General features: G+C 38.6%; 1 protein-coding gene across 1 annotated transcript in view; it reads right to left on the reverse strand.

Moving 5' to 3' along the window:
- SVEP1 (sushi, von Willebrand factor type A, EGF and pentraxin domain containing 1) overlaps positions 1–15,746 on the reverse strand; it is a 128,684-nt gene that overhangs the window by 106,346 nt on the left and 6,592 nt on the right. Inside the window, exons 2-3 of the mRNA XM_055791245.1 lie at positions 5,931–6,186; positions 4,595–4,771 (exon numbers count right to left, since the gene is read on the reverse strand). Of these exons, the coding sequence (XP_055647220.1) occupies positions 4,595–4,771; positions 5,931–6,186 (433 nt within the window). The remainder of the gene's footprint in view (positions 1–4,594; positions 4,772–5,930; positions 6,187–15,746) is intronic.

Here is a 15,746-nt window from a genome sequence, read left to right on the forward strand (position 1 = left end):
TTTTAATGGCTGTGTGTCTCAGGAGAAGCCTTCTTTTTGTGAGAGCTAGGCAAAAACTGAAAAGTATTTTTTAAAATTTAGAAATTAAAAACAAATGAGAGAAGACAAACTAAAACAAACTCCTGTCCTGTTTTAAGATGCAGATTCAATAGAAGAAAACATGAAATGGCACTGCCTTGTGAGACAGCAAGACTAAGTTCTACTGCTTGAAAATGTGCGGTTCTGTGAACCAATTCAAACCTTCACATTCAACAGGCAAATTTAGCCTAAGATTTTACCATAGCTGGAGAAACTTTATACACCATCTTTTTCACACTCCCTTTCTTGCTCTTTTTTCCCCTCCCTGTCTATCAACTACTAGTGGAATCTCAGAGTGTTCCTGGTGGTTCTCCTTCAGATCCATGACAGGCACCTGCTGAAGAGCATAGTGTATGTTATGGTATGTGTTCTTAATCCTGGATGCCTTGGGGCTTGGAGAGATCTTGTAAACTTATGAAGAATTTCCACATATACTATGACAAGTTCAGGATGGTTAGCAAAGCTTCATTAAGCTAGTAATTCCTATAGGGTAGCTAAAGAAACACCTCCTGAAACAGAGTGTTGAGAAAGGGTGACCCAGACTCAAAGGGGGTAGAACCTCCTATGAAAAGGGAGGAAGGATACAGCATGGCAGAACAGATGTTTAGCTTTCTTTAATTAGGCCACTAGAATCACCCCTAGAATTAAAGTGCTTCCTGTCTGACTAAGAAAAGAACTTGCAGCAGTATCTTAAATAAAAAACTATATACTCTTTTTCTAACTAGAAAGCTATCCAACTCATGAACATCAGGTTTTGTTTTGCATTCTCCATAGGAACAATCCTGAAAATTTCATGGAATAAAATGCTCAGCTGAAAATTGGGTCCAAAATCCAACAAACCACAAAATGCAAATCTCCCCTGCCTTGCTGGATCTAAATTTCCTCAGAGTTTAAAGTCTTTTCAGTGAATGTGTTCTGAATTAAAATTCGTAAAAGTTTTCATGTTATTTCAATTTTCATTGGAAAGGTTCTTTATGTGCTGTTTTGTAGACAAAACTGTTGCCCCAGTGGCTGTGCAGATGATAACTGGTATGCTGCATGCTCCTAAATCAAAGCTTAGGCAGCCTATTGAATACTCAAATATATGGTGAAATTCTACACTTGAGTAATTATGCCCAGGTAGAGGAACAAAAATAAATAATAGAAGGAATAACTAAAATAGACTACAAGCATTTAATGTATTAGTTCTGCCCCACCAACTGCACATCATCTTCAAAAAATGGGGTCCACATGTTAGATAAAAGAAAGTGATTGTAAAGTTGTTAACTGTAGAAGAAGTGGTTGTAAGACAACAGTTTTCTGAACTCCCCAGTAACTGTTGTTCTGCTTAGGATGTAACTGATGAGAAACACAATGTGCATCCTTTAGTTGCATCATCATGAATCTAAAAGGCCATCCAACCCAAGAGCCCACTTAAAAAAGAACTTTCTCTGGAATCTTGCTGAAAAAAAATTGTGAAAGGGCTGTGTTAAAGACATATTCCTTAACTTCCTAAGACAGGGAAGAAGATATAAACGGAGATCTGGACATTTGTTTTACTTTACCATGGAACAAGCAGTTGATTTGAGCAGCCCACCTTTTTATTGGTGGAATGGAATACAAAGTCTTAGTGGAAATCACAGACTTATTTTTACTTGGTTGTCTCTAGTTTGAAAGTCAACATTTGTAATCAAGGAAAGGAAGGAGTCAAAAAAAGTGGTTTTGAAGAGGAGGTGTTCATGTACTCTACAGTACTTGGGACCGGTTTTGACACTGCCTCTGTTCTTCCTCTTCCTCCCTTCCTTTGTCACATTGTCACAGCTGTTTCTTGCTGCATGAGGCTCCTAGCATGGGCCAAGAAGCTTTTGTATGGTTTGCTTTTTTAAAGTAGAGAACAGTCAGTCTGTTCTTCTTTCTGTGGCACATCATCAACAATATTAGAAAAAACAGGAGGGGGACACTGAAGACCATTTCTGCTTTTTGGATCACTAAACAAAGTATGTGACTCCTGTTTATTTTATGGAGGCTTTCTAGACAATGTTTTCAAGTAATCAGGAAACTAAAAAACTGTTTAAGATTTTTACATAGTTACCCTGATGCCTCACATCCAAAACCACAAACAGTGAGGTGGTATACACAAGAGCATACAGAAAATAACTAAAATAGCAAAAACAACAGATACACTGCAGAAGAACATTCTCCTGTCCTAATGAAAACTCCTTAAAAAAAGCCGTACTATATTAGGTAAACATAGTAAACCACAGTTTAATCAATCAAAAGCTAAAAGCAGTCCAATTAAAATGTAAGTCCTGTCACTGTTAACTTGCCAAAAGTCATCCTGCACATTATATAGTGAAGATAAGTTAAGATGCATTCTTAAGATTCCTCATGCTTTACAAATCCACAGATATGCTCAGCTGAGAAATGTTTAAAAAAAAGGTTGGAATGCTTTTCAGAATAAAATAATTCAAAATATGCTGTTTATCGTTTAAGGAACACCTTTTGTTTCTGCCTGTCTTAAAGGAGAATACAACAGCTGAGCAAAGCAGACACATTTTAAAGAATGGGCTGGAGTTATTCAGGTTGTATTTTCCCTAAAATATATGTATGCATCTTCAATTATCTTCAAATATACAACAGATGGCTGCAATCATCAGCTTATTTGCTGTGTATCTAGTACCAACCCCTTTTACAAAATTAGTTTAGAAGCACCTGTCAAAATGAAACTTTCCTCTGCAGCTGCAGAGTACCCACTTAAAGAAATCAGACTTTTATCATTTTTGATGGCACTGAAAAGGTATGCTCACCCCATCAAAACATCCTTTCATGTAGAAAGGGTAACTCTAAAATGATAGGCCCACTATCTTTAGGAATAGCTCGGAACAATATTTAATGATACAAACTACTGACAAAGGCAGAAGTGCTGCATTTATTTTGTTCAATAGGCTACTAGAGGACTCAAGGTGGAGGAAATTACTTGAAATACAAAAGAAAAAGTTATGATGAAAATTTTATTTTGTCTGAAACAATTACAACTGAAAATAAGCAAAATGGAACAGTCTATCTTCATTTAGACTTAATTAAGCACACAAGGAAGCTGCACCCACTTACATAAAACAGAAATCTGATCCAATGTGTCAGTGCTGAGATTGACTCTCCTTTCCTTTACTCATGTTGCACTCAAAACCCAACGAATTCCTGCTTACCTACTTCTCTTAATACAGAACAATAGAAAGATACTCCAAGGGCACAACGTGAATTACAAGTTGTGAATTGGTAGGGAGTATAATGGTCAACTTCCCAACACAAACACTGGGGTATCTCAGACCTTTCTTGCCCTGGTGACAGACAACACCTTTACCCTGTCATGTGCTTATGTAAAGTCTGGATCCCTCAGTGTATCCTTATAATCCTCCTTGTGCAGGAATACAGCCATCACAATCTCCATCACACCTTCCCCTGGAGGAATTCTTCAGCTTCTTAGCCATAAACCTGCCTGTGTCTATTCTCTGAACAGAACTATCAACTCTTTACAAGTTACATCAAGAGACTCCCTACATGTAATGAAAATCACATTTAAAAAAGCAGCATGGTCCTCATAAACAGCTGTACAACCATAATCCATATATCCAGCACACTGGGTTCACATATCATGGGGAAACATCCCATGAGAACTGTGATATGCATAATGTAAGTGATAACATGCAAATACAAACAAGATTAATATAAATACTGTATTTTGTTTTTAGTTGATAAATACTTGATTATAAATACTCCTTTTGTCCAGCTTACAAAGCAAATGTAACAGAGTTCAGATATGCTCTAGCAATTTTGAAACTTTTGTCCTAGAAAAATCAATGGAGTTGGATAAAACCTGCATACCTTCTCTGACAATAAAGAACTGTATATTGTTGTTATTTCAACTGTAGATTTTGAAAGCACACTAGTAAAAAAACGTCCAAAAAGCAGTAACAACAACAACAATCTTAGCAAAATGTGACAAGTTTCTGTTTAGTGATCCAAATGTGTTCTTTCTCTTTAGCAACAGAAAGTCAACAAAAGAGAATTAAAGAACATTTAATTGACTGTAAGGTTCACCAAGGATTTATCCTGCAGAGACCTGTGTAACACAGCCCCTCTCCAAACAAGAAAGTTTATGGAAGTTCAACTAGCGATCAACAAAACCAATGAAGGAAAATTTACTAAAAACAGAAGTCATTACCTCATACTTGGTAAACTCTAATCACAAATTACTTGTGAGCTGTGTTTTAGGGAAGTTTTACTGTGTCAGAACATTTGCCCTATTCTTACTTCTTTTCTGTGCATCAGTTTGGGCCATACCTTGGAGACAAGGTATGACGTGAGTTTGACTGCTAGAGCTATTCTATGTCTTCAGCTAGAGAGTTTTCAACAGCTTCAAATGCATTATGATCCAGGTTCATAGCCATAAACCCAAACAGAACTTTTCACTCTCAGATAGATCAACCGTGTATTCAGGACACCAAGAGAAAGCAGAGCACTGAGATGTGCGACTCACCTGTACATTCATGCTGTAGTCCTTTCCCATAGTATCCTTTTTCACAGATGCACTCAAACTGGCCAGTGTGAGTGCCACATTTACAGCTTGCCATGATGTCGCAGCAGTTTTCGTTTGCCTCACAGAGATAGGAACAATGAGATATATCTTCTTGGATATAGCTGCCAGAGGGCAGATCTGAAATAGTATCAATTTATTAACAAAAAATCCAAACAAATTTCCCCCCACAGTCTCATACTATGTGACTAGTGAAATGTTTCTTAAAAAACGTACATCACAGTTCTAAGCAGTTGTAATGGCAGCATGAAGCAGAGCCTTGCCACACTTGTAGTGTGACAAAAACCACACTGGTGTTCTTATTCTGGAAAAAAGGTCACCGAAATCCATGGTGCAAAGATCCTCAGATTTTCTCACTCAGCTTCATTTGAGTCTAACACCGCCAGAATGCAGTCTCACTCCCAACAGATGCTGCTGAGACAGCTTTGGTGGATGCCATCTTTGGCATCAGGAGCGCATTTGGTCATGGCATGTGTAACCAGTTCATTATATTTAAAAAAAAAAAATCTTTCCTTTGGCACATTCACATAGACCAATTAAACCTTACTGGAAACAAACAGAATGTCAGTAAACCACACCATTTATGTAAGCTTTTTAAAATTAAATATAGCAAATAAATACTAATGGCTAGTCTGATGCACTGGCTTACAAATGAAAGTCTAGTCATGTGTCCTCACTTGCTAGTCTAAAATTACTCTATTTTTCAGGAAGAATTTTTTTATTTTTTTTTAGTATATGGTAGATTTAAAAAAGGATAAAACAACAGTCCAAACTCTTCCCACTCCTTGCTCTTTCCAGTTTTACTGAAGGTATTATGTTATAAACATAAATTGTATTTACCCTTGTATACAAAGATCTAGATCAGTTCTGAACAGGCTGGCTTTTGTTGCTGTGTAAAATACCAACACGTATTAAGGCTAGTCCTAAGGTATGTACTATACACCTCTTCTGGACAACCATATATCTGACTACAAGGTTCATCCATTCAAGCAGAGTTACACTAGGCCAAGCCCATGATCTTGTTCTTTGTGGACAAAATGGAAAGAATGTATATCAGGATGAGAATTTGGCTCCCATTTTGTTGATCAGTTAGTCAAACAAACAGTTTATCCTTTTACCTGAAGGGTGAACACTTCTGCTAGAAAGTAAGATGAAAAATAAAAGAAATATGAAAGAAGGAATCAACACTACATGAAATGTAATTAGAAGCCAGTACTGGAGATGTTTCTGTGCAGACCTCTCTGCTCTCTGTAGACTTCTAAGGTTAGTACATTAATACCTTCATGAAGAGCCCTGCGTGCCAGAGCTTCAAACTCAGTAAAACTGTGAAGAAGGTAACAGTGATCTTCTTTTGGATGGGACGCCATGTCATTCAGTTCTCGGATATTCCCCTGCCATATCCCGAAGGTGAAGATCTCCACTCCAAATTCACGCAAGGATGCTGCAATGGGTCTTGGGTCTCCCCCATTGGAATATCCATCAGTAATGAGAAATATCACCTTTGTGGCATTTCCACGGGCATGCCGTAATATTTGCTGGAAGAGAAAATGAAATTGTACACCTCAGCAAAGGGTAGCAGTCGTTGATCTGTACACTACTTCCTCCATGACGTGGCTCCTTTTCCTTGAATTATGCAGCTAGACTAAGTCCTTGCAAGACCACCCACTGTAATGAAGATCAACCACCTGCAAGCAGAGCCTCTGGTTAGACATGGCCAACCACTGAGTCGCACTTCAGACGGTCAGTCTGCACAATCACAGAAATCATAACAGGATCTGAAATGAGACACTTGCACACGGACTGATAAAGTCACCCATGCCTCAGACAGCAATGATCCTCATCAGTGCTTTAGCAACTTCATTCAGACTGCAGTTTGAACAGGTAATACAAACATTGAAAATCTAGTGCAAGATCTGTGGGACCAAAGTTCAGATGCTGCCAACTGTCTCAGTGCCATGGGAGTGATATGGAAACCTATCAGCTCCCAGTTTGGTCCATGTTGCTTTTCCATTCAAGCACATGAACGACATTCAGTTCCAAACTTGCTTGACCATTCAGGTAGGTGAAAAACTTAGCAAATCTCACCAAGAATATGCGCTACAAATGTACCTACAAATGGTGGCACACCTGCTCTCATTATCATGTCTTTCAGTATGTCATTTATGGACAAATCCTATATGGCTTCTAAGGGTCAACTAAGAACAAGAAGTATTTTATTAAGGATTATTTTACTCAAAAAATTCCACAGATCTATTGGAAAAATTGTAGGGACTGACAGATCAATGAAATGTGAAGAATCAGTCAAACCCACAAATAGCTATGTTGAAAACAGCTCTCACACACAGTGTCAACTTTTATGAGGAATCCATGAGCAGTTAAAGCTTTCAGTGTGGTTATCTGACCACAAGCCCACAACTTTTGTAGTTACACATGTTCCTTCCCACCTTCCCTCTTAACATTTCCTTTCTAAAATGTGAAATATACTGAACCTCTGGAAAACAAAACTGTGGCTGTGTCATTTTCTTCCCATGTAAGGCAAATGGAAAAAAGTGTTTTTACCCAGTAAGACCACAAGAAACGTAGTAGTGTATGCACAGACAGAGAACATGCCACAGAGCACGTACATACATCTGTATGGGTATGAAGGAAAAGCTGGTGAGATGGAAGAGGTTCTGTCAGGAACATTAGTCTTTAAAAAAAAAGCATCTCACATACCTGATGGGTAATGCAAAAATATAGCTGTGCCCGATGAGGAGTCATAAGCCTCACTATGAAGGAAAGTTGAACAGGTTTTAGAAACAGATGAGAACATGCAATCAGTTAGAAACAAGTTCCTACGAATTGCCAGGATAGTAAATTATAAATAAAACCCCAAAACTTTGGGTATATATCCTATTAAACAAGCTTCAAAAGAGTGACCATGCGCAGGGTGACTTGCTTCCCTAAACGCACCCTCAGCATGCCTCCTACAGTTAGCTACTGAATCTTTGCTGCCAGCGCAACTGCACTTGGAAGCTGGAACCTGGAAAAATAAGAAGTCCTCAAACCGGTAATTTTTTGCATGGAGAACAAAACCCAAAATGTGACAACAATCATTAGTTTCCTATAGTACCATGCATTCAAGGATTGATTGTCAGATCAGAGACAACAGTTAGGAGGTTTAACCAGGTGGTACAAGAATTATTTACTTTAAAAAGAGAAAAAGAGAGAGGGAAAAATATAAATATCTATAGTGAATAACAAGAAATAATTTGAAAAACAGAGGATATTAGTTAAATCCATACAAACAGTTAACAACACATGGCTGTGCGTGAAGGAATAGACACCATAGATATGTGGTGGGGCACAAGACAAGCTCAAGGAGAACCAAATGGTTAATGACACTAAACAAAAATTACTGGAACTATGTGCGAACTGTCATAATTAGCATACTAAAAGATTCACTCTAGAGCAAAGAAAGCTCCCTACTAACAAAGCCCCCTCCCCACAGAACAAGCCAGTGAGAAAAAAGAATGCTGTACCTTTAAATGGAGATGAGGCCGGTAAGAGACAATGACAATTAACTATGACTAAACGTAATTATAAACAATTGTTCAGAGTGCATTAAATGTTCTACTGTATGTTAAGAGGTGTGCTAGCTTTATGGACCTACCACATAGCACCCACCTCTGCACAGACATGCAACAAACAAGTGTATTGATTCTTGTGTGTGACTTGGATCTTGCACACAGGTGAAGAACCCAGATTTGGGATAACAGAGGTAATCAGTTGAAGAAAGAGAAAAAAGTGACTAAAAGAACACTTAGTTTTCTTTATTGCGCACAAACTGCTTGCTCCTAAGAGCAAAATCCTTACGGTGGTGACCACTTTTCTGCTGGTGAAACATTCTTGTTTTTCTTGCAAGTCTGAGGTAACAAATATGATCTAACTTATTCTAATTCACTTTATGTTTTGACCCACTAAATTATAAGGCACACTTCCTATTTATTGCTAGTCTCCTCCCCAAAAGCATTTGGATTATGGTTATTTTAACCCCAGCACGCCATTCCCCATTTGTCCCTGTTGAATTGTGCTTTTCTCCCTTACAGCATTTTTCCAAGATCACTGTAGCTTGTCTGTCCTGACCACAAGAAGTGCCCCATAGTCCTTTCCATCCTGCTGCCATTTACAGATTTAAGGGTCATTCCTTCTAATACTTCATACAAAACATTTGTGACAACACTCAGTAGTGCGTGAGTGAAGATACCCCCCACAGATTCCTGCCCATTTCATTCTTGCAGTTCGACAGTGCACTAGAGCTAACTACTCCCCGGGTATGTTCATAACTAGCCAACAGGCAAAGCACCTGCAAAAGTGTGATGTTAACGTGCTGTGGACTAGAAACCACCCTATGGAGTTAGCGCACTCATGATTGGCCACAGTCTGTCCGAGCGTGAGTAAATAGGGATGGTCCTAAAGGAGGGGATTGTGAAGATGTACTTTCTCATTCCTCTGTGAATTTATGTAGAAAGAATTAGATGCAGATTTTCAACTTGGTAGCAGGCAAATTACTACCATGTTTGTTTCGATAATAGATTGCACCATGCTACAATCAGTACAACAGACCTCTGAATGATGCTGCAAAAATCAGATCATTGTATGATGAGAACTAAACATATTTAAGCCACCCTCAACAAATTCCAAAAAGGAGATGAACTGAGTTGAGTAGTTTTGTTACAAAACCTCGAAGTAAGACTTAAACAGTTACATTGTCTGGCTTTCAGCTCAATCAAAAGCATGCAAGTTAGCCCAGGCTATAAAATCTCTGCAGGTTCTTTTGACTTTCTCAGTAAGCCAGGCCAGATATCAAGACAATTTTATTTTGATTTGGCAATTCATTGATTTCAGGTAGATACTAAACAAAAACAAGCACACACACCACAAACCAAAGCACAGACCATTGGCACCATGGTTTGAAAGACTGCCAAGCAATGTGTTGCTGTTGGGCTTGATTTTATTATTACTTGTATGCAAAACCCAAAAGGAGTGAAACCGAATTCTCTTGCAGACACAAATACCCTTCACAAACCAAAGCTATTGTTCCTCATGTTGCATAAGTTGTAAGTGGAAAACCAGAACGAAGTGGTAAACTAGAATGAAAAGAATCAGGAAGATAGAATACAAAGCAAAAGACAATATGCTGACAAACAGTAGCCAAAAAATAAAAATGCTTGATTTCAAAATGCATTCTGAAACAGATGCTCCAAGACAAGTGGCACTGCAGGTATTCACAATTAACACGCATAAATAACATATTTAGAGTTAACTGTGCTATTTTAAAATAGAATGTAAGCAACAAACTTCTATCCAACTTCTTAAGTATCCAGGCTGAAATTGTACACTCAGGATATTTGCCTCAAGCTGTTTCAGTGAAAATAGCTTTTAATTCGAAAAACAAGACACGGAAAAACCTATGCTCCATCCATACTTACTTGATTTTCACAACTTTAGCATCTCCGAGCTTTGCACAAGGAACTTTCAATCTGCAAATCACATTTGTAATAAAGGGAGACAAACATGCCCCAAGTACATGCAAGTTGTGGAACTTGTGTAACTGAGGAAGAAATCACAACTTGCACAGAGTTAAAAGACATAACAGAGATTGCCAATGCAATTCTCTGAAGATCCCACCTGCACGCAGCTTGGTCTAGCAGAACATGATTTCAATTTGCAATTATGTCATAATATGTACAGAAAGGGGAACAAAGCTTAATTTTGCAGGACATAGCTTTGCAATTTCAGTAATACCCTTTCAGCACTGCTTCCCTCTGCATAGCACAAAGATGCACAGACTTTGCAGATGAAGGCAGTGGACATCATTACACACTGCCCTGCTTTTTCAGCAAGTAATACTCATAATAGGTAGCCATCAAATCTCTACATTTTCCCTAAATACAGGGACATATCTGCGTGGCCAATGAACAATCTTAAGCCCCGGTAGTCTATCCAGGACAGCACACATCTCAGAACAGACTATTTAATTCTGATCAGCAAATCAGGAGGGATCTCTGCTTTACAAAATCAGACTCCACCAATGCCCTCTGAAATTGCTGTGCAGAGTACACAAACCCTTCACCAGCTTTCTGTGAGATCGAGAAAGGTTCCCTGGCTGCAGGGTCCTGTGAACAACAGCTTACCTGGTTTGCTTTAAAAATGTGGGTCATCGGTTAGAGTAAGTGGGAAGCATCAGGAAAAGACCATTTTAGAGGGGCAAATATCCCTTAGCTACATGACCCTGAGATACGACAAGCAGCCAACAGCTCTTTTGTTCTCTGCATCTGAAAGGGCACTCTCCTCTTCGCGGCACACAGACACAAATTGAGCGAACAAGTAAGAGAGCATGAAGCTGTCTTCCTGCTACCTCATAGACTTGAATATTCAGGCACCAGTGGATCTCAGTAGAGAAACAGATGAACAGACAAGATTGCTACATATTGCTCCTAGAAATCAAAACAAAACAAAGCCACTGAACAGCTTGGCCCTCATGTCTTGCAGCTGTAACCCTAGACACAGAATCCCTGCTGTATAACAGCAGAGGAGAAGAACAATGGAAAGAAACCAACGCTTGGGGTGGGGTGGGGGTGAAGACGTAACCCTATTTTTAAATTATCTGATCATCTGTGTATGTCCAGTGGTCCAGTTAGTGTTTTGCTTCTTTCCGTGATATCACAGCGACATAAGGGACAGGCCAACATCCAGAGCTGCAGACAATCCAAGTAACAGTCTGCATTGCTCTGCCTTTTCTCTCCAACATTTGTGTGGCATTTCACATCATTTCTGTTTCCTTTAACCCTGACTCACATTCCTCTATTCCAAGACATGTCTTTCCTTCCCTCTCCAGAAAGTAATTTTGAAAGCCGTTTTTTTTCCCCAACAGAAATTTAATGTATTTAAAAACATCTCTTCACTTAACCCCTAAACTTGCAAGCACATACAGAGGTGGTTCCATGTTTTTAACTAGTCCCCAACAACTTCATGGACTATGTCTACATAAAGATGAGTTTTTTTCATGACAAGACTCTGCAGTCCTTTTGTAAATCGTCAGGTTCTTCCATAAATAAAGCTTAGAAGCCCACTAAACAGTGCTTAGAAGTTGAAAAAATTCTGAGAACCTGTTTCTTTGGTATAAACATCCACATCTGCTTCCGATTTTACGATCAAATGAAACTAAGCACCAGACATAACTCAAAATAAGGGGCTGAATGACCTGTTTGAGAACACAGCCCATTTGATCACTACTATAAATTAATAATAATGGATAAGTACAAACAAAACAATTAATGCTCCTTATGATTGCAAAAAAATGCATGAGGCCATGAGAAATACCTCATTTTTGACTGTTTTAGAACCTATTCTCTTGTCTATACTTCTTTCATGGGAGTGATAGATAGTCAATCCTACTGGTAATCTGGTAGGTAATCCTACCAGATCTTAAATAAAACATTCTTTTCACATTAGCAAAAAGTTATTAACATCTGTATTATATTCAGTCTCTATTTAGTGTGTACAAATATCTGGCAGACTCGCCATTTTCTCTGTGCCAATAACTGTCCTTAGAATTAAAAAATGAAGTCTTGTGCAACAAAAAAGTTGTACAAAATCCTGCTCTAGAAATTCACTATTGTAAACCAAAATGAAATCCTATCAGTACAGTCACAAAACCAGGTAAACCTCTAACTTCTGTGTTTTTAATATTGAGTTTGTAAAACAAAATCAGGGGCGGAGTAGCATCCAAGACCAAAAACTTCTTCAGCCATTTGCTAGCCACAGCAACGATGCCATCAAAGGTTCTCAGTTACTGCCTCCAGTACATGTTCTACATCTAATCTGTAAACATTTGATCTTGGGCCTGATCTTACTCAGTGTCTGGCTTTTAAAGAAGATTATGACCATACAGAATTAGCTATTCATATATCTGTCTAAAGGGAAACAAACTGAAACGGGTTAATCTGTCTCACTTTACAAACTAAGCCTTAGATAACATCAGACAGCCCCAGGATCCTTGCCAGGAGAAGCTTGCCTTAAAAGGTTTAACTTGGAATCTAGCTTTCAAAACAACATTATCCAAGCATTCATCACAAAAACTACACTGCTCCTTGTATACCTTGTAGGGAATACACTATCAAAGGGCTACAAAGGGAGTATTATTTGTTATAGGTCACGAAGAACCATCTCTGCACCTCAGAAGCAAACCAGAAGGCCCTCTATTAAAGAGCCATTCAGGTCTGCTATACCAGTAGACCACTTACACTGAATTTGTTTTCACCTTAGGAATTACATCAAACTTCCACACCATGGGATGAGCTCTGAGTAGAACAAGGCAACTCTTTTTTCCCAGACGATCACTTATTCATTATCAAAGAAACAGTTCCCATCTTACAATATTACAGAATTAATATAACCATATAATACAATATAATCACTATTAAATGTGTATTAAAATAAACCATACTTTATTACAAAAATCATTGCATAGATTTGATCTATATATTCAGCAGAATATTTAAACAGTATGTCTTTATTTTTTACGGATGGCTTTAGAAGTGAACCTGCATGTCATTCACAAAGCAAAACGGCAATGCTAAATCCTTTTGCGAAGTTCATCCTTTGCCTTCATCCTAGTTTTCTTTGTGTGTGAGCAAATTCCATCATTAATATAACCAAGACTTTACTTTACTCCTCCAATACTGCCCTGGTCTTTGCCTAATAATAAAAAAGGGACTAAAAAATATTTTACCAAATATGTAATTAATCTTCATGTGTTTTCAGACCAAGCACTCGCACCACTATTGACCAGTGCATCTGCCAAATATCTGTTTCTTTTGTGTTTGTTTTAAACATTCATTACTTCAAAAAAGCAGGGAAAAAAGCCTAACAGAATAATGAATTCCAAAAGGGCAAACACAATTAATGACCTGACCTGTCTACTGCCAGCTGTCACTGCTCAGTTATTTTCTGAATATCTTCTTTTGCTCCAGAACTGTTAGAATTGAGCAACACAATCTTATAGTTAGTGCTGATTACAACTGTCCCACATCAAATGGCTTTGGGGGAGCATTTGGGAGAGAAATAGGACAGACAGCTGGACTCCCTGCTTCACTAGTTATGCTGCACACACTCAGCAGAGCGCCACAGCTCTGAATGCTAAAGCTTTTTCAGACTGCCTGTCAGATTCAAGGAGGTTCTTCTTACTGGGTGAGGTTACCAGAGAGACTCAGAGGGAACATCACAATTTTAACAGGAGCTTCCATTTCGAATTGTGTTAACCTCATGGAGAAGTAAGTAGCTCAAACATTTGAACAGGGTCCTGGTCACCCAAAGAGTGTACCTGTTGCTAAAGGCAAGCAATAATGCTTTTAACTTCTGCACCTAGGACAGTCAGAAAATTCTGAATACCACAAACATTTTGTCTCGCCTGCAAAATCTAACTTTCAAATTCCAGTAACAAGTGGAACTGGAGGAAAAATGTTAAAAATGTGTCACAGAATGTGCAAAACCTATTACATACAGAGTATTAATGCTGAGGTTCATGTCAGGAAATACTGCTAAATATGGTGTATTTTGCTGGTAAGGCCTCTCTTAAGTCCAGGAAATGGTCTAAAAATAAAACAACTTCTTTAGTCCTACCTTATTCAGAATTTTAATGCCTGGACTCTATTTCCTACTCTTGGAACAAAGCCAGGTGGCTTTTCTGGTTTGTCTTTGTATCTCTGGAGCAAAGCACGTGCTAAGACTTATTTCCCTGCGAAGGTGCTAACTCTAAAGGACTAACTGTCAGACCCCTCCAGCAAAGGCTCTGAGACAAGAGGACAAAAAAAATTGGTTTTCTCAGGAAAAGTAATCTCTATTCCTGAAATATTTATGGAAACATCATCCAGATAGGATAGTGATGAAAGGTTTCATTCAGTGCACTGTTAGTTCTGCTATTGTATCGGTAAGATTTGTGTTAATTCCTGCAGCAATGTCTCATGTTTCTCACCTTTCCTCTGCCTCTGTATGATACACAGGGAAATGGCTAAAGCCTTCGTGGTACTATGCTGTAAATAAAGACTGTGCCAGCTAAGGGAGGCCTGTCTTGGCAGATAGGCAACACCGTGGATGGTAGAACACCTCTCTTTGTATCCCCAAACCTCCTTAGCTCGTGCATGGATGTTTGACAGCAGACGGGTCAGGAAGGTTGCCATACACTATGCAGTGCATGTATTTAACTAGTCCCCATCAACTTCATGGACTATGTCTACAGAAAGATGATTTTTTTTTTTCATGTTTTCCCTGTAGTCCAGGGAAACAGGCTGAGACAGGTACACAATGGCAGGACACAGAACAACTACCCAGTAATATGACTTTCCTTACTGGTAGTGCCCAACTCAGCAATGGGACACACAGAATGCTCTTCAGAACATTCTCTTTGTGCTGAAAGGAGCATATTCTCCTACAACTACCCCCTTTTTCCAGAAAGTTATAGTTCTTTTCCTTTTTATGTGTAACAACGACTTCAGAACATCAGCAAGGCTAGAATACATTAACACTGGTGGAATGGATCAAAATGAAATGGTCTTTTATAGAAACGGAAAACAAGACTTCAGATGATTGACTTCCAAAACTTTAGTACAACCTACACCATTACTAAAATGTACTGGCCATTTGCACAGTCCCTTGGGATGTCACCTAAACACTGTAACAGTCTCCTGAACAGCTCCCAGTGCACATATGGCATCCCCTGTTCAAAGCGAATGGGAAAGTCAGAAAACATCAGCTCATCACTGTACCATTTAACTAGTCTTACACAGCATCACCAACAGGTACTCTTTACAGGTGGAAGTCATAAAGCACTCTATGCAGTTATGCACAGGATCAAACAGTATACTCATAAAGATCATTTCAGCCTTAAAACTTCATGAAGGACATTCAGAAAGCACAGTCAGTCAACTGGAAACTAATAGGACCTGATGCACTTTCCATGGAACTTCCAAGATTTTCATGGAAATGCATTAAATCTAGCATGTCTTCAAAATTCTACCTTCTGCTGCCTAAAACCAAACATCTTTGAATACTG

The sequence above is a fragment of the Falco peregrinus genome, chromosome Z, assembly GCF_023634155.1.
Source record: "Falco peregrinus isolate bFalPer1 chromosome Z, bFalPer1.pri, whole genome shotgun sequence".
In the NCBI taxonomy this organism is placed as follows: Eukaryota; Metazoa; Chordata; class Aves; order Falconiformes; family Falconidae; genus Falco; species Falco peregrinus.